Raw genomic sequence first — 24,364 nt, 5'->3', positions numbered from 1 at the left:
CAATTTTTGTCCAACGCACACTCCATTCTGTCTTTGCGAGGTCTTGCTGGTTTCATAAAAATCTTTTGCTGTAATATGTCCAAATGCTGATTCTAAACAGAAACTATGAGACCTTGTGATGGTCTGTCTGAACCACAAAGCCAGTCAACGTAAGAGTGCTGAGGATTTTATACCACACTGCCGAAAAACATCCCACAGATGTACAGTCGGACCCACCTGAACACACAAAGACTCAAATGTTATAAATAAATTCTGCCACAAATTCGAATAAATGGCCGCTTTGTTAAAAAGCTGTTATAACGAAGCTGAAGTTAGTTGAATACTGGCCTGCTTAAATATGAGCTCTAGAGGTTTGCAAAACTGTAATGTATAATAATAAAAGCTTATCGTACCATATAACTGCAATCATCATCATTATAAGTACATGATGATTTATGGCGGCTATAAGACTATATTAAGTAAAGCTGCTTCTGGTTAACGTTACACAATAAATGTTCCGTAGCTGTGTTTGCACTTTAGCTGACCTTAATAAGCACAACAATACAATCAGATATTGGGTTCATTAGATCACAGTTAAGATAAAATTAAACCTCAATAAACCTGCACTTAAAAAATAAAGACATTTTGTGAGCAAAGCTATTTAAGATACTATGTGTTTGAAGAAATGTTGAGTGTGTTGTGACTCTTCATCTGATGAGATGTGAGCTGAGATGAACTATTAGGCCAGAGGGGAAGCTAACAGCAGCAGCTCCATTTGAATAAGAAGTCCAAAGGTGACCCATTTTCTTCAGTATCCGTCTGCACCAGAAGTGAAATCATTCCTTTCTTATGTTCCGTCCACGCTGTGATACTAACATGCCACCTCATCCACACACATATTGGAAAGTTTGACTTTGGTCATGTCCTTTGTGTGTGTGCATGTGTGCGTGCTTGCGTGCGTGTACCTGTGGCTCATGTTGAAAGACTCCTCCATTTGCCCTTTGCTCCTTGGCTGCGGTTATAAAGGGTATGCGGTCAAAAATTCCGGTACTTTTTTAAATTTACACATAGTCAACGCCATGGCCAGCACGCATACACTGATTTTTACTGGATTATTGATTTTCATTTCAGTGCAGTGGACTTTATCTGTTCCAGGTAAGGATCTGTTACATATTGCTGCTGTTAGACACAAATGAGGTCTCTACAGAAACTAAGAATGCTTACTTTCAAATGTCATGTTTTACAAATGGATTTCAAGGACAACACAAATACATGCCTTACTGACAGTACACAAACATATCACCTTAGAGTTGAAAGAACAACAAATACAATATTAATGTTGAAATATAAATAGGCTAGCAGTGCCTTTTTATTATCTCATGAAATAGCGGACTCTACTGATGCTGCTGAAAAATACTCACTTTGTATATTAGTAATTTGTTACAAACATTGTATATGTAAGAGTAAAGAATGATGCAAGGTCAAATAATCAGCCTTTGTTATTATTTCTCATTCATTTTCTTGGCTTTTTTTTTTCTGCCTTTGTTTGTGTCATTCCAGCGTTGCCTGACCTTAATGACTTCATTTTATGATGTACAAATCGATTGGTTTATACACCTGTTTTTGCAAGTCACGCAAAAATAAAAGCATCATCGGTGTGACTCATATAGATTTATAATTTAAAAGCACATTTAATTAAGCCACTTCTGATCGTGGATGTCACAATCATTTGGTCTTTTCTTGGTTCTAGAGGAAGAGCTCCATGCCAGCTACTGGAACAACAAAGCAAAACAGGCTCTTCACACTGCCCTGAATGTTCAGCCTAACATCCACCAAGCGAAGAACCTCATCCTCTTCCTGGGGGACGGTGAGTCGGACAAAGGAGTTTTCCCCAGCATTTAAGTGGTTTCTTTGATTTGTGGTGCATTGTCTCTTTCAATTCAGTTTCTTTGTTCAGGTGAGAAGAAGCCATTATAGCTTGAAAGTGTAAGTCTCATCATTAGTGTGGTGTACCAAGGGAGCGAGAAAGCACAATGCAAAACCAAATGTGCTACGTGACCCTAAAAAGCATGGGTTTATGGGTAGGAGGTGATGAATGTTGACATCTGATCACCAGTGGTTATTACTGCTTGGAAAGCCAAGCATAGCAAAATGAACTGAGGCTAAACCACAGTCTACACTGCATGTGTAGTTATTTCCACATGTGCATTCAACTGATCTAAACTCCAAAAATGGTAAAGCACTGCAAAGAGTTCAACTCCCCTTAATACTAAAATATCCAAACTGGTAGGATGAGTGGTTACCATATTATGCTAAATGAATTATAAACTAAGCAATTTAAGCATTTAGCGAAGTGAGCTTTTTACATATTTACAGGAGGTGATAAGAAAAAAAAGGAACACATTGTAACTAGCAAGATGAGCTGATATTTCCTGATATGACTATTTAACATTAGCCATGACCCGGTTGATCCAGGGTCATTATCTTGAAACTCAAGATTCAATTATGGATTTATGGTTACAGCTGCCTCCCACATACCTGCTGATAGCAGCACATTTAAGATTTTATCAGTGTTTGGGATTGGTCAGTAGTATTTATCATCCGAAGTGACATGTTTATGAAAACTTTTTGGAATTAATGACTACTGTAAATTCATAAGGAAGAATGACATATTTGACCTGAAACATTTGCAACTAACGGTAATTTAAGGCATTTTGCAGATTTAGCTAATTTAGCTAATCTGAATCTGTAATGTGCAATAATAAAGATTGGGAAATGACCAAAGATGCCCTGGATTGTTCATGAAATACAAACAAGTTTAATGAAGTTTGTAGAGGAGAAGAAATGTGGAATAATGTTGTGTTTGCTTTACATATTCTCCACCGTTTGTGGTTGTAAATAACTTGAATGTCTTTCAACGACTTTTAAAACGGAGCCTTATGAGGTTCACGGAGCACAATGGCAGCCCTGTGTCTGCCTGGCCTATGTTATCTAACACTCAGGTGCGTTTCCACCTGCTTCCAGGTATGGGGATACCGACAGTGACTGCTGCCCGGATCCTCAAAGGCCAGTTGGCAGGAAAATCAGGGGAGGAGACCAGTCTGGTTATGGATACCTTTCCTCACCTGGCGCTCTCTAAGGTCAGCCCACTCTGACAAACACATTCAGACTCCTACATAGGAATGTGTATTTAAACTCTCTGGATGAGAATATGATGCATAATATAATGAAATATTTCTCATGTACTGACTCAGTGTTCTCTAAGGATAATGATTATTATAAAGCAAGGACCCACAGTGTCATAGCTCCTATTAAATTAGACAGTAACATCACTAATAACCACTAGAATCATTTCTTTGTCATTTATAGACTCACTGATTTAATGAAACACCACATATTCATTGCAAAATCATGGAACGATTTGTGCAATTTGCCAAGCAACTCACAGAATGTATGGCTCATCCTTGTAGTTGTAGCTCATATTGTATTTAGCGATGATGCTTGACAAAGTATTATTGTATAATCTTACTTGTGACTTTGTAATGCAAACACTGGCATTCATCATATTTAAACCCACATAATGCTTATTACATGGGTTGGTCAATTTTGATTCCCTTTCGTCCTGGTTAGCAGGAGTTTCGCTAGTTTTTTGTAATTATCCACTAACCTCCTCTTAACAACAGGGTTGCCAAAGTGTATGTTTGTTTAACACAAGCTGACATTTGACAATTTGATTAGAAATCAACAAAACAACAACAACAATGTGAGCACGCTGTATTTTAAGGTTGGACATGGTCATCATATGCCATGTCCAACCTGTTCTGCCATGGTATAGTGTAGTATCTTGGCTGTGACTCTTGGCTTATAAATATCAATTAATTTTGAAATGCAGTCAGTGTTGTAAGCATGAATAACACAAACAATGACATTTGTCCACCATGGACGTGATATATGATGAAACTGCTAGTAGGCAAGTAAAATAACTTTAGTTCATGTTTTAAAAAAACAAACAAATGAAATTAAAACACAGCATTGGAACATCATAAAGTTTATTTTAAGGTGTTTTTTATTACACAGACGATGAGTACATTTAACTTAATATTCATTAATTCAAGAGTGTGTTGCTTGTATCAGTTTAGGGTACTGATAAATGCTCATGTTAATGTGTGTGGATATATTTGATCCCTGCAGACATATAATGTGGACCAGCAGATGCCAGACAGCGCTGGCACAGCCACAGCCTACTTATGTGGTGTGAAGGCCAACTACGGCACCCTGGGTGTCACTGCCTCCACCCCAAGGGACAACTGTAGTGCTTCCTACGGGAACGAAGTCGAATCAGTTCTGCATCGCGCAAAGAAAGCGGGTAAGTTCAGGGTCAAAAAGCTTTACTTTATACTGGTTCCATTTGGACTTCTTTAGATGAATCCTTGTTCATGTGTTATTCACTAGGAAACATTTACTCAGTAAGATCAGCATTACTCTTTACCTACCATTGTGCTGGTTTGTACATGTAATGCTCACGTAAGGCTGTGGTCACTTAAGCACCATCAAATCTTATTAGAAATATGAATTACAGTACAGTTCACAGATTGGACCTGGCTCCTTGTCCATAGACACAATAACTACAGTTTATCTGCAGTGGAATTTGCATGTTGTCCGCAACATGCTGTTTGAAACAAAATGAAATCTTGTTTTTGGTTGTAGATAACTTTTCTTGTTTCAAAAGTATATATATTCATGTACAGTAAGTACAATGTTTTCACATGTTGACTACAGCTGCTCTATGTGTCGCAGGAAAGTCTGTGGGAATTGTCACTACAACCAGAGTGCAGCATGCCTCTCCTGGGGCAAACTACGCTCACACTGCCAACCGAGGCTGGTACGCTGACACCGACCTCACCCCTGAGGCCATCCAAAATGGCTGCCGTGATATCGCTTACCAGCTAGTTCATAACACTGAGATAGATGTAAGCCTTAATGTAAAGTTATTTTTGTAGCAACACACTATAGCACCGACTCAATAGAATTAATATCTGTGGCAGAGCGAGTCTAGTTTTCTTAGACTTACTTCTTGGTTTTCTGTAACCATGGTGACAGAAGATTTGCATTGACAAAATGATCCCAGTCATTAAGAAGCCATATTAAGTAAACAGTCGTGCTAAAAGCTTAAAATGCACAGAGTATGAAATATAGAGTATATAAACTGTCAGCATCTCTCTTGATCCAGGTCATTCTCGGCGGAGGTCGTCAGTATATGTTTCCGAATACTATGCCAGATCCAGAGTATCCAAGCGATAGAGGAGACCGAAATGATACACTAAATCTTGTAACAGAGTGGATACAAACCAAAAAGGTAAATTGTCCCTGTTGCTGCAAATCTTTTTATGAGTTATTAAAAAGAGTTTACAATACCTCGCCACACCTTTCCAAACACTTCCAATTAATTTCATTTAATTTTTTTCATTAACTACAGAAAGCTAAATATGTTTGGAACAGAGCTGAATTTGATGCTGTCAATCCTGCAAATACAAACTTCCTGATGGGTAAGATGAACTATTTAATTAATCATTCTGACAATCAATCAATCATTCAAGATACCTGATAACTGTCCTTGGGCAAATAGGGGTGAACCAAACAGGGTCTCACTTGGAAAAAGACACGACTATCTTCTTTTTCACTGCTTCAATCTGCAGTTTATTGGCATAACCAAAGTTTTTTGTTTTGTTTTTGCAGAACATCTCAAATTGTGCACGTTAAATGATATCTAATCAAAAACTGGGAATGAATTTTCTACATTTAGGTCTCTTTGAGCCCAAAGACTGCCGCTATGAGTTGGAGCGTGATTCGTCCATGGACCCCTCCCTTACAGAGATGACGGAGAAAGCAATTAAGATTCTCAGCAAGAACCCAAAGGGATTTTACCTCTTTGTGGAAGATAAGTGTAATTGTTTTCTGGACATATTTCCCAGACAGCAAACAACCTTACAGTCATTGTAACTTCCCCTTTCACACCAAACTGTACCTTAAATTCTGAAATAATAATATGGGGGATATACTGCTGATGCTTACCTGTCAATTACTTTCTTTTGGACTTTAAGTGGGAGAATTGACCATGGCCATCATGGAGGGAAGGCCAAAAAAGCTCTCTATGAGACTGTGGAGTTTGACCGGGCGATCGGGCGAGCAGCTGAGCTCACAAGTGAGCTGGACACCCTGTCTGTGGTCACTGCAGACCACTCCCATGTCTTTGCATTTGGAGGATATTCTGCCAGAGGAAACTCTGTTTTAGGTATATAAAAAAAAATCACTCTTAGAATTTGATAAAGACTGAACGAGGTTTAATGATAAAAAGTGAATTTCATCTGATGATGGTCAAGTTTCCACAAACATAGATACCAGTTTGTCCTGTGATTTACAGGGGTGTCTCGCTCACGAGCTGAAGACAACAAACACTTCACCACTGCTGTGTATGGAAATGGCCCAGGACACCGGGCTGGAACTCGCCCAGATATGAATGAGACCGTTTCATGTAAGTGTAAATTGATAATATTTCTAGGGAAGACAAAGTAATTGAGTAGCTCCATCTTGTGGTGTAATGGCATTCCTACTGTAAGAACTAAAGTCTTCAGTGTGACTCGAATGTTTTACGATGAAGATGAGGAACAACCAGCTGCTCACTCATACTTTAAAAGAAAATGTGTTGGTTCTTCTTAAAGGACATGAATTAACTCTAGTGTTGCACCTTTATCAATTGTATCTATGACATTTACCAAATGTTGTTTGTCTGCGATGAGTATGTAGTATTTTGTACAAGAGATTTGAAAATATTATATTATTTGCAAAAACATTTGGAGGTATGAAAAGGATCCCAGCAGATACCTTAGATATTTTTTCCCAGCCAAAAATGAAAAGATAACTCTTTAATACCAATATAATACTGGTGTTATATTATAAGCAAACCATGTAATATATAATACTCTAAAATACTTTAACATCATCCTATAATCATTAAGAAGTGACAGATAATCTTACTAATAAAGCAGTCTGTCCAAAACCTGGTGCAATATACTTGAATTTACTGTAGACCTTGTTGTGACAAAACAACGTAACATAATGCAATGATACAAGCTTTGTATATGTGCCCGATATAGCACCTATAATACTCCTTTGTCACATTCTTCCTCAGCGGATAATAATTACCGTCAGCAGGCTCCTGTCCCTCTTAATTCAGAGACCCACGGCATAGAGGATGTAGCAATCTTTGCCAAAGGTCCCATGTCACATCTTTTCCATGGGGTCCAGGAGCAGAACTACATTGCCCACGTCATGGCTTATGCTGCCTGCCTAGAGCCCTACGAGGACTGCGGACTGCCCCCGCCCGACCACGCCGGATCCCTCCACCCCAGCCTGCTGCTCCTCCTGATGGGCCTCCTTCTCCTATCCCTCTGCTCTGTCTAAGATGACAGCCTTTGTAGAATATGTCCTGACCCTGAAGTAACTGTGCTATCTGACATTTTGGTTGAAAAAATTAATTATTCTTTACATTGTATTTTCTATGTGAAATTCAGGTGCCGTATAGTGGCACAATTTTGAGATCACTGTTATTTTAAGTAATTTCTTCAGGTTCAGGTAACCTTGTTGTGAAATGCATTAGTGTTAATATAGGGCCATGATTTTAACACTCCATTGAGTTTATTTTTTTTTATGTTGTTGTAATAATGTTTTTTAAATATTTTGAATAAAAAAGGTTGGTACTAGTCACATTTCTGTCCCACTCCATTACTAGTATGCTAGTACTAGTGACCAATCACAGACACGAAAGAGTACTTTCTCTTTGTTTTGTCCAGACATGCTTATTGTTGATAAGATGCGACAGCGTTGACATATATTTTTGTACGTAGCTGGCCATCTTGCACGATCTTAACGTACCCCAATGTATTTTCCCGGTGCAATAATGAAAGTAAATTGAGTGTGTTTTAATGTGGCTTGTCAGTATATTGTTACTGTTTTTATTTTATAAAAACTATGCAACACACAATATAACATGCAATATAATATACTTATATTAAAGTTTAATATGTGATTTATATTTATTTACAACTGTCATAACCACAGTGATACAGAAACTAGTTGTGATAAGTATCCATTAAAAGGTGCACCGCCCTTTCAATTTACGTCTCACTTGATTGGGTGAAATGAAAGTATTGTCCAATCAGAGACACGAAAGGGCGGAACTTCCGCCTGCTGCCAGAGACAAGGAGGGTTTGTAAATTTGGAGGGAATTTCAATCAAAATAGTCATGGGGCTCCTCGAAAACTAAGATAACGCGGATAAACACCTAGTCTTTATAATTTGAGAAAAATACGGTGCATCTCTTCAAATACTTAAGGGAAAAAACACGGGATAACACAAATTGACTGTTGGCCGACTAAATACAACAACGTAGTTTGACGTGTGCATGCACGGACTTTGCATCTTCTCAGTCGCTATTATCTTAGCTAGCTAGCATCGATTAAAGGTTTCCTTGCTGCACGGGCTATGGGCTAATTCGGAGGATGCTGACACACGACCTTAGATCATTTATAAACGGATAACGCTGGTCATGGATCGAAAGACGAGGGGGCTCGAAAGTCAACTGTGTAAAGCTGTGAACGATAGTGAACCGAGGTGATGCTCAGCCCCTTTCTCTTTGTTTTGTCCAGACATGCTTATTGTTGATAAGATGCGACAGCTCTGACATATATTTGCACGATCTTAACGTACCCAATGTGTTTTCCCGGTGCAATAATGAAAGTAAATTGAGTGTGTTTTGATGAATGAAAAAGTTTATTTTTCAAGTCCTTGTTTAATTATAATCCCTTCCTTCGTACGTGTTTGGTGTCCGTGAAGTATTCATAACCACTGAGCTTTAACTGAAACACGTTTTGCTGTTCGTTGATCATTGTTTTATACAATATCCGTCAGCATTGTGGTTCTGTTAGTGACTACGGTTTCTCTGCGGTCTGTATGATGTCCACATTTGATGATGTTCAGGTTTTCATGACTAAAGCGTTTCACTGTGGCACCTGTTATCTCATTTGGCTTCTTGTTCACTAACACCTGATGACTTACTTATCATTTGTCTACATCACCTACAAAGTACAGAGAAACATGGGGATTCAACATACAGAGTGTAGTATTTTTTAAGGTATAAGAAATACCCCATAATGACATCCATACAGTAACTATCAATCTGTTAATGTACGGGTATATTGACAGCAAATGATGCACTTCACATACCCCCTTAATATTAGTCTGTTTAGAGTCTTCAAGAGTTTTTGTGGCAAACACAGGAAGCTATTTCTATTGTATAATTGATTTTGCTTTTTTCCCCCACACTTTATCCAGACTGCAACATTTAGCAGGACTCTTGTTTTTAATTCAGCAAAGCTGTATCCTACAATACATTACATGTCCGATTTGAACATGTCTCTCTTCCTTTTGCAGATCTGTGCAGCGGCTTCTTTCACAAGGTGCATCCCCTGACCTGGTGGGTGGTAAAGGAGTGGCTGCAGTCCACTTGGCCGCCGGCAAAGAGACGGAGAAGAACACGCGCTGCTTGAAAATGTTGCTGCAATATGGAGCGGACCCCAATATGAGGTATGGTTAAAAACACAGTAATAAAAGAAAAATCACCAGGTTGGATCATTTTCCTGCTTTATTTTCAAATTGCACTTGAAGTTACAGTTACATTGCTTTTGATCGGTTTGACAAACACAGCGTCGGTAAGTGTATATGAAGGTTGTATGGACTTTGGAGAAATCTCTGACTTTATTTTTGTAAAGTTGTGTTTTCTTGTATTTCTTCTAGGTCATCAGATGGCTTGACTCCTCTTCACATCGCTGCACTGTGGGGATGTTATCAAAATCTGAAGCTGCTTTTGATTAATGGAGGGAACACAAATATTAAAGATAATGTAAGAATTGTTTTTTTTAGTGTTCTTAATCATTTTCCAATCATTTATTCAAGTTCTGCCACACCCGAGCCGTTACGAGATATCTACTAATGTCTTTTAAAATGTTAAGTTAAGTCATTTTGCTTTCTGCCTCCTTAATTTTTGTAGGAAGGGAACACACCAGGGCAGCTTGCAGAGCAGCAGGAGAATCGAAAATGTGCCCAGCTCCTTCAGGAGTACCAGTCCAGCTCAGTCGACACAGAGGAGGACAATTTACCTCAATTCCAATACTGTAAGAAAGTCTCTTTGAAGCCTTTGTTTTGTTAGGGGTTACTTAATGGACCAGTGTGTAGGCTTTAAAGGGATTTATTGACGGTACAGTTGGTCGCAATTTGCAACCTAACCGCCACAAAATCTACACACTGGACCTTTTTAAAACACTTAATCTGAAAAATACCACCGAGTAAATTTCTCCTCCTTGACTAAAATGATACATATCACATAGTGTTAGAAATAGATACAGTATATTAGAGTAATATGTACTCAGCCAGTCAAGTGTTTAACGTTGTGCATGTACGCAGGCAGATTGTCATATCATAGTAATACCGCAATTATTACAGCGATCGCACACTCGAGTGATAACTTCCTTAAACATAAAGACGTATCTGATTCGACCTGTATTGATCTGAGACATTATGTCTTAGAAATGTGGGGGAACCAATGCAAACATACTTTGTCAATTCCTGTCATTAGTGAGGAATTTACTCCAAAACATGCGAGCAGCACTCACTATTTTCCCAGTCAAATAAAAACAAGTAATCCTTTTACTTTCTGTAGGAACCTCGTTAAAACATGTCTCTTCTTTTCCTTCACAGCTGTGTATTCAGACCAAACGGACTCCTCCAGCTATCCTGAATCGGACTACAGCTTGAGTTCCCACTCTTCTATGATAAGTGACTTTGGTGAAGCCCCATTGAGCAGCACAAGGCGCTCATCGTTTTTCAACCTGTCTGACATTAATGGCCATATTCCTCTGCAATTAAGGCCAAATTGCAGAGGAATATCATATAACAGACCTTTTGATGTGGACACTAAGGGGCACCACAGCCAGGACTGGAACACTTCCTCCTCACATTGGGCATCTGAAGGTCCCTCCATGCTATCAAGCACTCGCATGTCTACAGTGGGACATGCAGCGGCAATGCCCACTCTTAGGGAGGATGATTTATTTACTGCTGATGATGTGTTCACATCAAGAGCGGGTAAACACGCTGCTACAACTGATAGCAGAATCTCCCCCTCCAGCAGAGACGCTCTCCCAGCATTTCCCTCCAGGCGAGCGAGCCGTAAGAGTGTGAGCTTCAGAGATGTAGATGAATATTTCCCTGTTTTTAGTCCTGAATCTCCCAAAACGCAGTGCACCAGCAAAATACCTTTTGACATGTCTGAGTATTCTGACTTCCTGGATTCAGAAAGGATGGCCACTGTTTTACACAAGCAGGGCATCGACGTCACATCGCCAGATCACGTTTATGTTTTTTGCAGGGAGAGCAGTGAGAGCACAGAGGAGGACATGGAGAAAACAGTCATTAGTCACTGTGCTTTGGAAGAGAGTGATGATGAACAGGAGGGGGAACATGCAACAGAGGCTCAGGTGAATATACCAGAGCACCCAGCCCATTCCAATGTTGGTAGCAGTAGCAGTGGGACCGGTAGCAGCCATTATAGTAGCTGTGAGAGCGACCATTACACCTGCGCTCTCGATGCTTCTATACACCCCAGACATCTTTTACTTCCCGGCGTAGAGGGGGTTTCTCTCGGGGTTGAATCTGCCCGAAACATTCAGATTTCTACACACCCTGATTCTGAAGGTACAAGGCAAGATGCAGCAGATCTTCCCCCTGTTCAAGCGAAACATCAGATGGATTCAAAACTTGAAACTAAAGAGCATTTACCAAGTGTACTTGATAAACTGCCGCTGTCCGAAGTAACATACCCAAACAATGATTTGTTAGAAGCTTGTAGTGGTCATGTTGCGGACACTTCAAGTGAATGTGGCGTTGACCAGCCAGTGGCAGACACTCCATTGTACGATGCAGCTGAGGCATTACAGGAAAACTTCAACCTCCCATTCACACCAAGTCCTTTTGTAACGGGCAGGACTCGCTCGAGGTTGAGTCGCTGCTCACAGAGAACAGAGAGCCCCCTCTTCACGTCTTCCCTGTTTGAAGAGACCCTCCCCACGCCAGTTCGAACACACCGTCATACGCCCAGATCTCAGAGCAGTGAAGACTTTTACAGTTCACCACGTGCACCGTTTTACACACCCTCCTATTCAGGGAACTGCACAGGAAGAGACTTGTTGCCTTCTGATTGCCAGGACACTCAGTCCAGCACCCTCGGAGCTGCTTCAAGTGCTAGTGATAGCCAAGCTGACACGCTCATCCTCTCCAAGAGCGTAACCGATTCCGCCTCAGAATCACAGACTTTGTCCGACACGGTCATACTGGAGGGAAACCAGGACTCTTCAATTGATGCTTATGAAAGAAACCTTGCAGAGATTATACTGGCCATGCGAGGCCATGGTCTTGCTGAAGGCAGGGAGTTTCTGACTGATGATCTGACGAGTACAGATGAGGCATCAACAACGAGAAACGCAAGCGATGCTCCTGGTAAGGATAGAGTAGATGTCCTAAACAACGAAGATGCCTGGATCACTGAGGACTACAGCTCTCAGCCGGAGTCCGTCTCCTCTTCATCCAGCTCCACCTATTTTTCCCCGAGGAGGTCTAGGGAAGACTCCGACCTTCCTTGCACTCCAGGCACCGGATGCACCCCAAGGTACAGCATGAGCCGGCTGTCGAAGAGGCCACAGCACCTGGCTAACCTGTCTTACACGCCTGGAGGGCGTCCGCTCATTCAGGATCTGGATGAACCGGTGGAATACCTCTACACCGATTCAGAACAGGGTCACGAGTTCATCGAGACCCACGTCCCGCCCACAGCGAACACCTCACTCAGCTCCAGCATGAGTACTACCAGCAGCGAGGAGACCATCCTTTATGACTGGCGCTCCATGCAGACCGACACGGCGAACGGAGGAAAGGAGAACCAGAAGCCCCAGGTGGAGCAACAGAAGGAGGAAAACGATGTCAGGCTGTCGCCGGAGACTAAAGGGATCACCGACAAGGAGCTGAGACTTAGGCTGGTAGAGCTCGGGGAGAGCCCGGGCCCCATCAGCTGCCGCACCAGGCCCACCTACATGCGGAAGCTGTGCCGCCTGTTGCAGGAGTCAAACTGCCAATCGCCACATCCCCAGAAGCAGTTAGACCAGCCACAAACGGGTAACGTGTGTGCGTGTGTGTGTGTGTGTCTTATTTAAAATGCTTGATTTACTACTTCCCTAATGTGAGCTATGAATACGTAATGACAGTATTTGTGGTTTGGATTGTGAGCAGTTTTGGGGGGGGGGGAGTGTGTGAGAAGATAAATGGAACTTGCATTTTTTTATATTCATTATTATGTTCCTAATTAAAAAGGATATTTGTCCTCTGAAGTAGTGAAATAATTGTGGCCTTTAGACCGTATAACCACTCCTAACGAAGCATGGAAATGGAAAATGGAACTCATTATTTGCATTGAAGCTCACCACCATTGTTTGGGGAGTTCAAGTAGGCATCACTTTGTGGGTGGATCACATTAGAAGCACTGAACAAATGAGGCACATTAATACACTTATTATCATTTAGCCTATAAACCCTGTCGCTGCACGCCATTTTATGGTGTTCTCTCATTTTATTACTAGATATAGGTTATAGTCCAGAATTGTGTCGGGCCCTGAGGACCTTCGAGCTTCCCAATTGCCAGGATGACGAGCAGGCTTTGTGCCAGCAGTTCGACCAACCAGATCAGAACAGAAAGTGGAGGGAGGGCATCATCAAGTCCAGCTTCAACTACCTTCTGCTCGACCCGAGGTCTGTGTCTCTCTTGATTTGTTTTTCCTTTGCTTTCCTTGGGGCAATGTTGCAAGCTTGGCGAGATTCACAAAAAAATGTGCCTTATGTGACAAGATGATGGCGTTCTTATTGTTGCTTGTAATTAGAACAGGAGGCTATGTTGTGTATGAGCAGCAGCCATTTGATATGTCTTTTTGGGGGGGATTTGCTTCAGGAGTTCATACATTGATATTTTTTCCCCATAATCAGTAGCTCGGTTGTAATTTATCATCAAAGGGTCACCGGGATGATCAAAAAAAGGTGAAAAACAGGCAAAACATTTGGCCAAATCTGCAACCGTCTCAGTAGAGAGAGTAGTATAAAGTGTTTGTATTTATCAGCCTCCATTATCATATCACTTCTTATGAGTTAAACAGAGCTCAAACTACACTAACAATACAAATTCATTGGCTGATGTTATAGATGAGGCACAATGGACACGTGGACAATCTGTAAAAACAACAGTAAGAACTGTGTCTTACACATAAAGCGATGTTCAATTCCTGCATCTTAATGTATCTTTGGGACCGACTTGTTTCCTCATTAAGTCTTAACCATCTGTAACACACACCTTTCACCCTCAAAGTATAATCCAATTGATCTTTTCTCTCGTCCAGAGTGACGAAAAACCTCCCATTCCGAAGCCACACCATGACGCCACATGAGTGTTTCCAGACATTCATCCACGCTATATTTTATGTGGGCAAAGGAAAACGCTCCCGCCCCTACAGCCACCTGTATGAGGCTTTAGAGTACTTCAAAGGAGACAAGACCTCCAAGGTAAGGCAGCACACACTGATGTCATTTAATTCAAATGAGATGCAATCGGTGTATATAAAACGCTGGCGTTTTCTTTTCTTCTTCTCCGTGTGACAGAAATTGTGCCTCAAAGTGCAGCACATCCTTCAGGTGTGGAAGGCCGAGCAGGGCGTCATCTCTCTGCATTGCTTCCAGAATGTCATTCCAGTGGAGGCTTTCACAAGAGAGGCCTGCATGGTGGAGGCCATCGGTGAGTACAAGGAGGGGTGAAACCAATTATCTCCCAGTGGCAGTGATGTAACCCACTAGAGAGCTCCTCGTTCCCCATCTGCTTCGTCAATGCCTTTTTTATGAGACTCGTCAGCCAATTACTGGTCAAATATTACAAATATAATGTGATGGTTAGAAGTAGAATAATGATCACAAAAGGCTGTAGCTCGAGACTTGGATCTAACTTTATCTAGACTTAAAACTGTTGTCGTATTGGTTAAATCCACGTGACAAGACTCTGCTAACCCATTTGTCCTGATGTGTCTAGTCTGTCTAGTGACGCTCCAGCCTGCAATAACCTTCTCAATTCCCCCGATTGTCCCAGGGTTGAAGATGCTCACCAATCAAAAGCGAGGGGATTTCTATGGCGTGGTGTCCAACTGGCAGGTAAAGAAGAAACGGGACCTCGGCGTCCACCTGCTCTACCGGGCCATGCAGATCTTCCTGGCAGAGGGCGAGAGGCAGCTCAGACCAGCAGACATCAGACAGTAGTGACCCCCACTGGAGGGGGGGTATGAACAGCAGCTAAACTCCAACGTACAGAAGTAAAACCACTAGTTCGGGTTACAAAGCAATCCTTGTTTGAACAATGTTGCACTCAAATGAACTCTGATCCCTCAGCAACTTAGTTGTGTTAAACATGTGACTGCTAATATTGACATCCTTTAAGATCATCTCGATCGTTTTTCATTTTAAAGTGTCTACTGAAAGATTCCACTTTTTAAAAAATGTGTTCACAAAATATCAAAGCTACCTGATTTCTTTCTGTATGTAAGCTTTGCGTGCGTTGTACATCATTACATTGCTTTTAATCTGCCAAAAAATAATGTTTACATGAAAAAACGTGGGTTCTTCAGAGGCCACGACAAATAAGCATGATGTTATTTTCCGAACAACATTCTTCCCAGTAGAAGACTTTGCATCAAAACTGCTGTTGCACTAATTAACACATCCCATTCAAATGCATTTCACTATAATCAAATTAGCTGGCACATTGCACAAGCCCATACGCGATGTCTTCAAAAATATTTTCTTATATATTATAATATTTTTTTATAGCATTAAAAAAAGATTTTAATTTTAGCAGAGGCTGGTAATGTTTCATAGATAAATCAAAAATGTAAGTGTGTAGTTTTTAGAAAAGTAATGTGATATCGTTTGTTTACATTGCTGGATTCCCATTTTGTTTGTTGTGCGTTGTCTTTGTTATTGTTAAAAAAATGCACTGCAGCCAAGCTGATGGTGTGTGTGTGTGTGTGTGTGTGTGTGTGTGTGTGTGTGTGTGTGTGTGTGTGTGTGTGTGTGTGTGTGTGTGTGTGTGTGTGTGTGTGTGTGTGTGTGTGTGTGTGTGTGTGTGTGTGTGTGATTATTATTTTAGAAGTATGGAAGTGTGTCAGTACTTACATTGTTAACATCAGTAAACCATCCAAGTTAGTAGCAGAAATAGTTCTGATTAGTTAACGTGATTGAGTTACAGCTGTGATTTTGTGTCATAATCTACATAATTCTGTTAGCTAGTTAAATCCCCTTTTTTTTTTATTGTCTCAATCTCATCTCATGTTCTTCACAGTTGTGTCCTGGGCAACAAGCTTCAAAGACATGTATCATCTCCTCAGGGTATTATACTTTATTAGTTGCCTAGAAGCTGCACATATTTCTTTGTTTCATATTAACTACTGAAAACATAATTTTGTGATTTATAAATATATTTTTTTACGTCCCTATACCCAAAGGAAATCCAAGCATGAGCTCATATGGGGGGAGGGGGGGAGTAAAACACCTGATCGGTGGCATTTACTTTTTATTATGAAATGAATGTCATGAAACGAATTAACTACGATAATGAAAAACATTAATAGTATGATGATTAGGTGTGCACAAACCTTTTCCAGTTTTCATAGGTCTAAAAGAACTGTTTGATATGTTTTCTTGATTGATTGTCAAAAACAAACCATTAGTCGTGTACATGCATGAATTACATGCTGTGAAGTGCTTTCTTTTATAATGATTATTGACTCCTACTGCCGCTGCCGACTGTTCTGACCCTTTGTTTTGCATGTATGTAAATATAGTAAAAAGAAAAATACAAATGACATAAAACTGAACTGGATGAGTCTGGTCCTTGTTTCATGTCCTGTTCTTAGGTGTCCCTCTAGTGGAGAAAAGAAGTCATTCATTTTTCTCATCATGCACCAGCTGGTCTCCATCCAATATGACTAATTAAAATGTGTTTGATACTAATTTTGCAAACAGTTATTTCATGTAGAGCTAGATGTTGTGTTTAAGTCTAATACCTCTCTAAGCAGATAAAAAAAAGTTTACAACTTTATTTTAATATCTGTAAATCACACATTTCAACAATCTAAACCATTTTGCCAACATGGGCTTTAGTTGTCTAAATCTTCCAAAAAAAGAAGACAATTTAGGCTTTAGTGTGCCATAAAGCCTTTTGTGTCGCAAGAATGAGTTTATTATAAAAAAAAAATTAATGATGCATGTCCTAATTTAGGAACAATGGTCTTCAATTACTGTTATCATGACTCATTCAGTTTCATAGATTCGCAGCGTCTTGCTAGCGGTTAGCCAATATTTTCTTACAAGCATCGTTGTGGTTTATACAATGAATGTGCTCGTCTAATGTCAGCTCCGTGGCTCGGTGAAACATTAAATTACTTGACTGAGCAGGGCTGCATATCTCCCATGCACACATTTCCCAATTTTGGACTCTGGAGATAATGGTCTCAGATGTGCAGAATACATATTGTGTAATGTAGGCAGTGATAAAACAGCAGTGTATATTTAAGAACATATATAAAATATTGTTTATACTGTACATCTCCAGTACTATATTGCAGGGTTATTTTTGAAAGCTTTAAAAAAGCGATGCGTAAATGAAACTAAAAAAGCCATGTCGATGGGGATTTTCCAGTTGCACCGGTACTGTTCCTCGTGTTCCTCATTTATGCTGGTCAAGCAGTGGTAAGGCCAGACACAGAGTTATGTTCTGTTTTTCATTGAATTACTGTGCAGGTACTTCCCTGATGAGATGGGACATAAGTTATAACAAGCATATAACTCTCCTAGCAGACTAAAAGTCAATCAGTATCTAAATATGTATGTGTGTTTGATCGGCACACTTTAATCATTCACAGACCGAACCGAACTACACCAGCAGGTAAACAAGAAGTCACAGCTTTACTGCCACTGTTGTCTTTAGTAGTGGAAATACAAATGACTCAAGTTTGATTTACTAGAATTATACAACCTCTCTAATTGTATTTTGCAAAATGTGTTCTCAATAAGGTAAGCTGGCTATAACTACTACTCGTTCATATTCATTTTATTTACATTACATTCCTCATCTTATATTTTTTTAGAAAGGAAATGCCATTAAACCTTGGAAGTATGAATCATACCATTACATAACAGTTTAGTTTGCAGTGCGGACTATGGGTATTGAGGCAATAAGGAGGAGAGATTAACCGTGAAAAAAAGTGTTTTGCATTTTTGTTGATGATTGCAGTTGTGTGGTTGTCATTGTCAGTTGCACGTGCTTTTCATTTGAACTGTGCCGACTGTTCTGATCTTGTTGGGGTTGTATGTGTATTTATAACTACTGTTATATTCTGTATTTTGTGTGTAATAGTCTATAGAACCAAAATATATTTCTATAAAAAAAATGCAATCCTTATAGACGCAAATGTGCGGGATCACAGGGATTTAATAATTCACTGTATATTTATATATTGCATTATCCTCTAGTAAGTGATAATATATATTAAGACATAAAGAGTACACATGTAAAGAACATATAAACAGCTTATATGTTGTAATTGTTGAACATGTTTCTTGCAGTGAAGTTTGAAGTGAGTGGGAGCCATAGTCACCTGATACAAAAGAATAATGATTGATCAAAACTGGCTCATCAATAGTTACCACTGAATATTATATATGTATTTGAATAAGCATTACATCAGTGGTGTTGCCGCAGTAATCTACAGCAGGTTGTTTTTACTTTCGTTTAACAGACTCCGTTACATCTAACCTCATCACTCTCACATCTCCTTTAACCGAAGCAGAACTAAGGAACAAAGAAAGACCCACCACACCATTGAGCGCTGGACTTGTGACTTTATTTGATAAAATACAACAAACCAAATAGCATGCACAAACACAAAATTAAGCTTCTGAGATAACTACAGAAAAAACATGAATGAAAAGCAAGTTCATATTTTATTTCACATTATATAAACAGCTGATGGTAAAATGATATTTTTACCACTTGAAGGCCATCAAAGTATCTGTCTTAAACAGACTGAAATAAAAAAAAAAAGGAAAAACTGACATCTAGATTTAAATGTGAGTTTAGCCGATGGTCTTATCCGGAAAATTGTTCATATGACTTTTTTTTTTAAATCCCAAAAAGGTCACGTCATTTTCAAATGCATCTATTCATATTCAACATTTTCTTTCATGTAATATTTACAACAACTAAATCATTTATAATAACCTAGATGCAACGCACCCCATATTCTCTCTGTCTATATTTCTTTTAAAGGTCATTGTCTTCCAACCATCTCTTGCATGTTTTTTCTTCTACCTCCTCTTGTTTAACTAGACTCAGACCCCTACGACTCAGGAAGCGCGATCTAGATACAATCTGAACTGCCTGTCAATTCACACTGCCTGTGTGGGCCTGTTGTCGGTAGGAGGGCGAGGGGGGGGGGGGGTGTCAGGCGGAGAAATAAATAATGCCATCATCAGCATATCGTGACGCTATTCCTTGTGACATTCGGATGAGATCTGGGACACAGTTGCATTCATCGTTCAGTGAGCTCTTCCACACAGTTAAACCCACCGACAGCAATGAATGTTGATTGTGACCTTTGCTGTGCTTTGGAAGCTGAAAGTACTTTTTCGCTGGATGCAGTCTTCTTCATGGGATTTTTTCGAGAAGTCATTGGCCATGCCTGTGTGCAGGTTTCTGCTCGTGTCTTACCTCTTTTTCCTTCTTTTTCTTTGAAACACTGAGTGACAAAAGGGCTGGCCACAGGGTACAATCAACGGTCGATGGTTTTCTTAGCTTGGCAGAAACTCACCGACAGCGTTGAATGTTCACTGGGGCGAGCAAAGACCTGATGGTGACCAGGGATGACAGTCTGCTTAGAGATGCAGAGGGAGCAAGTCTTTTCTGTGGGCGGAGAGGCTTCTTACTTCTCCCCCTCTCTCACTAAATCACTCTTTCATTCTCTGAGCGGGAAGGACACTGTAAAAGTCATACTTTTCCATGTAGACTTATCAGATAACTACAGATGTATACTATTCTATATCTATGGCTTATCAGATAACTACGGACAAATATTATTCTTTATCTTTATTCTTTTACATAAGTGGTTTTACTTTTAGAGTTTTAAATTCACAACACCTTCTGATAAATATTTATACATGCATACTTCATGAATACTTCATTCTGCTTTTTGACCTCATTCTTTGCACCTCATGTTAGCCATTCACATACTGTACCTGAGGATAGAAGAAATGAAAAAAGGTTCATATGAAGGAACAAAAAGTCTGATAAAAATAAATAAATAAATATATTTCCTCTATCACTGCCCTTGTAAAAAAGAAGCAGTACTGGCAGTGCCCCACCTCTTCTTAAAGGAAATAGCACCGGGTGCTGTATGCACTATTACCTTCCATGACACATGGTTATTATGAAACCAAAGACAGTGCCAGTGTGTGGGAACACATTTAACTTCACTGCAAGTAGCAGTTAGAAGAGGGAAGTCATCTTGAAACTCCTGACTCATAGCAGGTTTTTAGTAAATACAGCACCTGGGTGGAGGCAGCTAGTCACCATATGCTGTGTTAAAGCACAACAGTGTGACCTCTAGAGAGGCACCAGAGAGCCTTGAGGGCTTTGTGCAAGGTGGAGGATGAGGAAGACGTCGGGTATGAAACTGTCGACTCACCCAGATCAACAGTGTCTGTTGTTCCGCTATGATGTGGCACTGTGGATGAAGCACCGATACCAGTAAGGAAACTGTCCACCATCTTGCACTAAGGTTTTATTACACACTGCTGAATCATTGTTGATTACCATGAAAACAAAAAAGCGGCAGTTTCTGAGAAGCACAACAATCAAATACCACAGAGCTGCTGGAGCAATTAGATACGACTTGACAATAAAACCGTGGCAGTGAGTCAAGATACGGTCGGATGATAAATATGGTGCTGGAACTCCTTTAAAGCAGGATGAAGAGTGACTAAGATGATGTGGTGGATATCTCATGACCTGCCAAATGCTCATTTTCATACAGAAAACTAAAAGTTAAGAATAACACTGCGACTCTGATAGTTTTTACTATTAAACAAAACACAATGAGTGTTAATAACTGAAGACTTTTAAAAACAAGACTTGAATTTCTACTACACGCCTGACAGCAAATATCGTGCTGCTTCTCTTCTTCTTTGGATCACAAGAGCTGCTTCTACTTTGTCATTCCCCGTGTAGTTCTCAGTCCTCTGAAAAGCTTGTCATTTGTGAGCAAAAGAAACCTAAAACCTCAAATTACCTCAATCAAATTCCCGTTTGCTAGCTGATGACATGTCATCTAAACTCGGGCCAAAAAGCACAGTCCTTGCTGGTGGGGACACCGCTAACTCGGCCTCTCTCCACTCTCCCGAACAGTTATTTGAGTGACAGTGTTGGAATTGACAGAAGTGGATGAGAAGTAATGCTGCTTTATAAGGTCTTCACTGGCCGCAGGACGAGGGTGACAGTAGGAAAGAAAAAAACCCAGACACGCAACTAGAGAGAGAACGGCTCTGAGCTGACATTGTGGCCCTAATCTGAATGACAAGGTCTGCACATTAGCCCTCAAACCAGCCTGGGTGAAGTTGGAGGGGGGTGGTAGATGACGAGGGAGCTAAGGGGAGAGAGGAATGAGAAGGGAGAGAGTGAGGAGAATGAGAAGAGACAGAGAAGGGAGGGCAGGCAAGGGTGTCCTTCCTTCAAACATGCTGGCCTTAATGGCACAGACAGCTCTGACATTTAACCAGAGATGTGACTTGTACAAATTTCAGGAGGCGTTTTTATGGCTATATAAAGGCTAATATAAAAGAGCTTTGAATAAGACAAGAAAAAAACCTCAGCTAAGGAATAATGCTCACAGAACATGAACAGTCTGCCTAATGGGTAAAACTATTTAAATTCAAGGGTAGATGGAAGAGAAGAGAAGCAAGTTTGTGACTTTAGAAGGGCAGTAAATTGCTGGACCACTTCTGTGCAGGACACACACACACACACACACACACACACTGATAGCCCTCTTATTTAGTCACTACTGTTGAGTTAGTCTTGAGCAACAACATAAGCCACAGTTGATGCAGTGAAGCTGCTCAGTAGAAAGCCAAAACGGCAACGGGCATCTCCCAAAGGGAAATTACTATGAATGTGATACACGACGCCACAGACAAAGGCTGCATATGATGAGCAGATTGTGAATGAAAGAAAAAAATGTCAAAGCTGCTCCAAGGAGCATTAACAATAACGCTAGCAGAACAAGTTTGTGTAACGTATACTGTCAACGTTACACAATTAGTACCGTCACTGTGACAGCACTGTCAAAACACCTTAGTAATTCCAGAATGACAAATTATACTGGAGGTGATCAAATGACTCCAAAGTAACAAAAGAACCATCTGTACTCGATATTACAGTAGCGTGTGAATGTGCTGTTCTTTATTAATGTTGAGGGATGTCCTTTCATCAGCTGATGTGAAGGGAGAATGTTGGGCTAAAAATGCGACCCAAGGAGGAGGCATGTTGGGAACATCTTTGTGCTACTTTGTGCCTACGTAGGAGTATTTCTTTCTCTACTCTACCACTGTCCTCTTAGGTCTACAATATGTTTATGAGCTCTGGGTTTTTTTAAACTGTTTTACGTATGTGGAAAAAAATGTAAGAAAAGAAAGAAAATTTGCTAGTGAGTTTTTAAATTAGGCTTTAACTATTCGGTTTGCATAAAAACCCTTCAGTGGAAACCCAAGTTTATGTCTGTCTCCCCTTCTCCGTCTCTCTCTCTCTCTCGCTCTTTTTCTCACTCCCACTCAGGAGGGGGAGGAAATTCCTGGCGAGGGTGCTGTGAGTTGTTGCTCTCTGCCTGCAGGTACAGACCGGCCTCCTCTGTCTGCCTGTCTGCAGATATCATACCGCGACGTGATCTGTTTAGCTGCCTGACTTAATGCTCACCTGCTCACGCGCCTCCGGCTGTGTGTGTGTGTGTGTGTGTGTGTGTGTGTGTGTGTGTGTGTGTGTGTGTGTGTGTGTGTGTGTGTGTGTGTGTGTGTGTGTATGTTGACTACTTCTGACTCCTCACAGCTGGAATGACGTCTCCCTCTTTATCTGCTGCCCTGCAATTACAGACACACACACACACGTAGAGTAAGATATATAGACTTTTACTAAACTGACAAGATATTACACATTTAAACACTGTTAATCTTCTGGCAAACAATAGGCAGTGAACAAGAAAACACACAAACAAAACACACACAAGGACCAAGAAGCTGGAATGGAAAGATGGGGATGATTATAGTAATTGGGGGAAAGCAGTGAGGAAGACTGCATGCACTGAAACATTGACATAAAACCTCCTAACATTTGAAAGAATGTACAAAAACTAGCAATACCTGTTTTAAACATGCATTCCCATCTAAAGTTCAATACATTTTAAATACATAGAACATGGGTTGAATTCCCTGTTTATTATTGTTTGCCAAGCTGCGTATTATATTTTTAAGTTATTTCATCCTCAGGTTGTCACGGCACTGACAGATGCAGGCTGACGTGTATAACCGCGCTCACAAAACACACACGGACACACTTGAGTAGGGGTCTGAGTCCAGCTGGAGGTGGTCTCCTGACTGTATTCATATTCATCACACACGCAGAGATTGGAACTGACAGGACACACACGCACAGCTGGGAGATAAAAAAAAATATCTACTGGTGAGTAAAATCAATAATTCAAGGGCAACCTGCTACCACTGCTGCATTATTCTGTCTTTCGCTTATTTTTCTGATATTTTATCTACCTTCCCAAAAGATATCTGCACTGTACATAAAAAAGGAGAGCCATTGAGAAAAGAGAAGTAGATGTGAGAGACAGACAGCCACAATTGGATGTAGACTAGCAGCAGTGAATAATAGCATGGGAGAGAGGAGCGGACTTGGGAGAAAAAGCTAGAAGTGAATAATAGCCAATAGGCTGGGAGAGCGACAGGAGAGATGGATGAAGAGTGTCGCTCTCTTTCTTTCTCTCGCCCTCTCTCTCATCCACACACACACACACACACACACACACACACACACACACAAAGCAGAGACTCCGCAGGGCGCCAAATAATAACCTTCCTTGTC

General features: G+C 40.5%; 2 protein-coding genes and 1 long non-coding RNA gene across 3 annotated transcripts in view; 2 read left to right on the top strand and 1 right to left on the bottom strand.

Moving 5' to 3' along the window:
• Nucleotides 1–1,058: 1,058 nt before the first annotated feature.
• Nucleotides 1,059–7,440, top strand: LOC115007163 (intestinal-type alkaline phosphatase 1-like). The gene is made up of 11 exons (XM_029429895.1): nucleotides 1,059–1,134; nucleotides 1,730–1,846; nucleotides 3,004–3,119; nucleotides 4,171–4,345; nucleotides 4,777–4,949; nucleotides 5,210–5,335; nucleotides 5,456–5,525; nucleotides 5,783–5,921; nucleotides 6,081–6,271; nucleotides 6,401–6,511; nucleotides 7,169–7,440. The coding sequence occupies exons 1-11, from the start codon at nucleotides 1,059–1,061 to the stop codon at nucleotides 7,438–7,440; spliced, it is 1,566 nt and encodes a 521-aa protein (XP_029285755.1).
• An 808-nt stretch (nucleotides 7,441–8,248) lies between these two features.
• On the top strand, nucleotides 8,249–17,181 carry LOC115006579 (serine-rich adhesin for platelets). Its single transcript, XM_029428856.1, has 9 exons — nucleotides 8,249–8,649; nucleotides 9,469–9,621; nucleotides 9,832–9,937; nucleotides 10,085–10,208; nucleotides 10,792–13,260; nucleotides 13,722–13,890; nucleotides 14,529–14,691; nucleotides 14,788–14,920; nucleotides 15,266–17,181. The coding sequence occupies exons 1-9, from the start codon at nucleotides 8,585–8,587 to the stop codon at nucleotides 15,430–15,432; spliced, it is 3,549 nt and encodes a 1,182-aa protein (XP_029284716.1). The 5' UTR covers nucleotides 8,249–8,584; the 3' UTR covers nucleotides 15,433–17,181.
• A 1,870-nt stretch (nucleotides 17,182–19,051) lies between these two features.
• Nucleotides 19,052–24,364, bottom strand: part of LOC115007595 (uncharacterized) — a 28,993-nt gene continuing 23,680 nt past the window's right edge. The window contains exon 4 of the long non-coding RNA XR_003832195.1: nucleotides 19,052–23,355. This is a non-coding gene — a long non-coding RNA (uncharacterized LOC115007595). The remainder of the gene's footprint in view (nucleotides 23,356–24,364) is intronic.

The sequence above is a fragment of the Cottoperca gobio genome, chromosome 4, assembly GCF_900634415.1.
Source record: "Cottoperca gobio chromosome 4, fCotGob3.1, whole genome shotgun sequence".
Taxonomy (NCBI): domain Eukaryota; kingdom Metazoa; phylum Chordata; class Actinopteri; order Perciformes; family Bovichtidae; genus Cottoperca; species Cottoperca gobio.
The sequence above is the reverse complement of the archived record's forward strand: the minus strand, read 5'-3'. Positions and strand labels throughout refer to the sequence as shown.

Excerpts from the sequence above, each read along its gene's own strand:
- LOC115007163 (XM_029429895.1), top strand. The coding sequence starts at position 1,059 with ATGGCCAGCACGCATACACTGATTTTTACTGGATTATTGATTTTCATT. Across the intron at positions 1,135-1,729 it reads GTGGACTTTATCTGTTCCAG|AGGAAGAGCTCCATGCCAGC; the intron begins GTAAGGATCTGT and ends TCTTGGTTCTAG. Across the intron at positions 6,272-6,400 it reads CAGAGGAAACTCTGTTTTAG|GGGTGTCTCGCTCACGAGCT; the intron begins GTATATAAAAAA and ends TGTGATTTACAG.
- LOC115006579 (XM_029428856.1), top strand. The coding sequence starts at position 8,585 with ATGGATCGAAAGACGAGGGGGCTCGAAAGTCAACTGTGTAAAGCTGTG. Across the intron at positions 10,209-10,791 it reads TTTACCTCAATTCCAATACT|CTGTGTATTCAGACCAAACG; the intron begins GTAAGAAAGTCT and ends TTTCCTTCACAG. Across the intron at positions 13,261-13,721 it reads GTTAGACCAGCCACAAACGG|ATATAGGTTATAGTCCAGAA; the intron begins GTAACGTGTGTG and ends TTTTATTACTAG.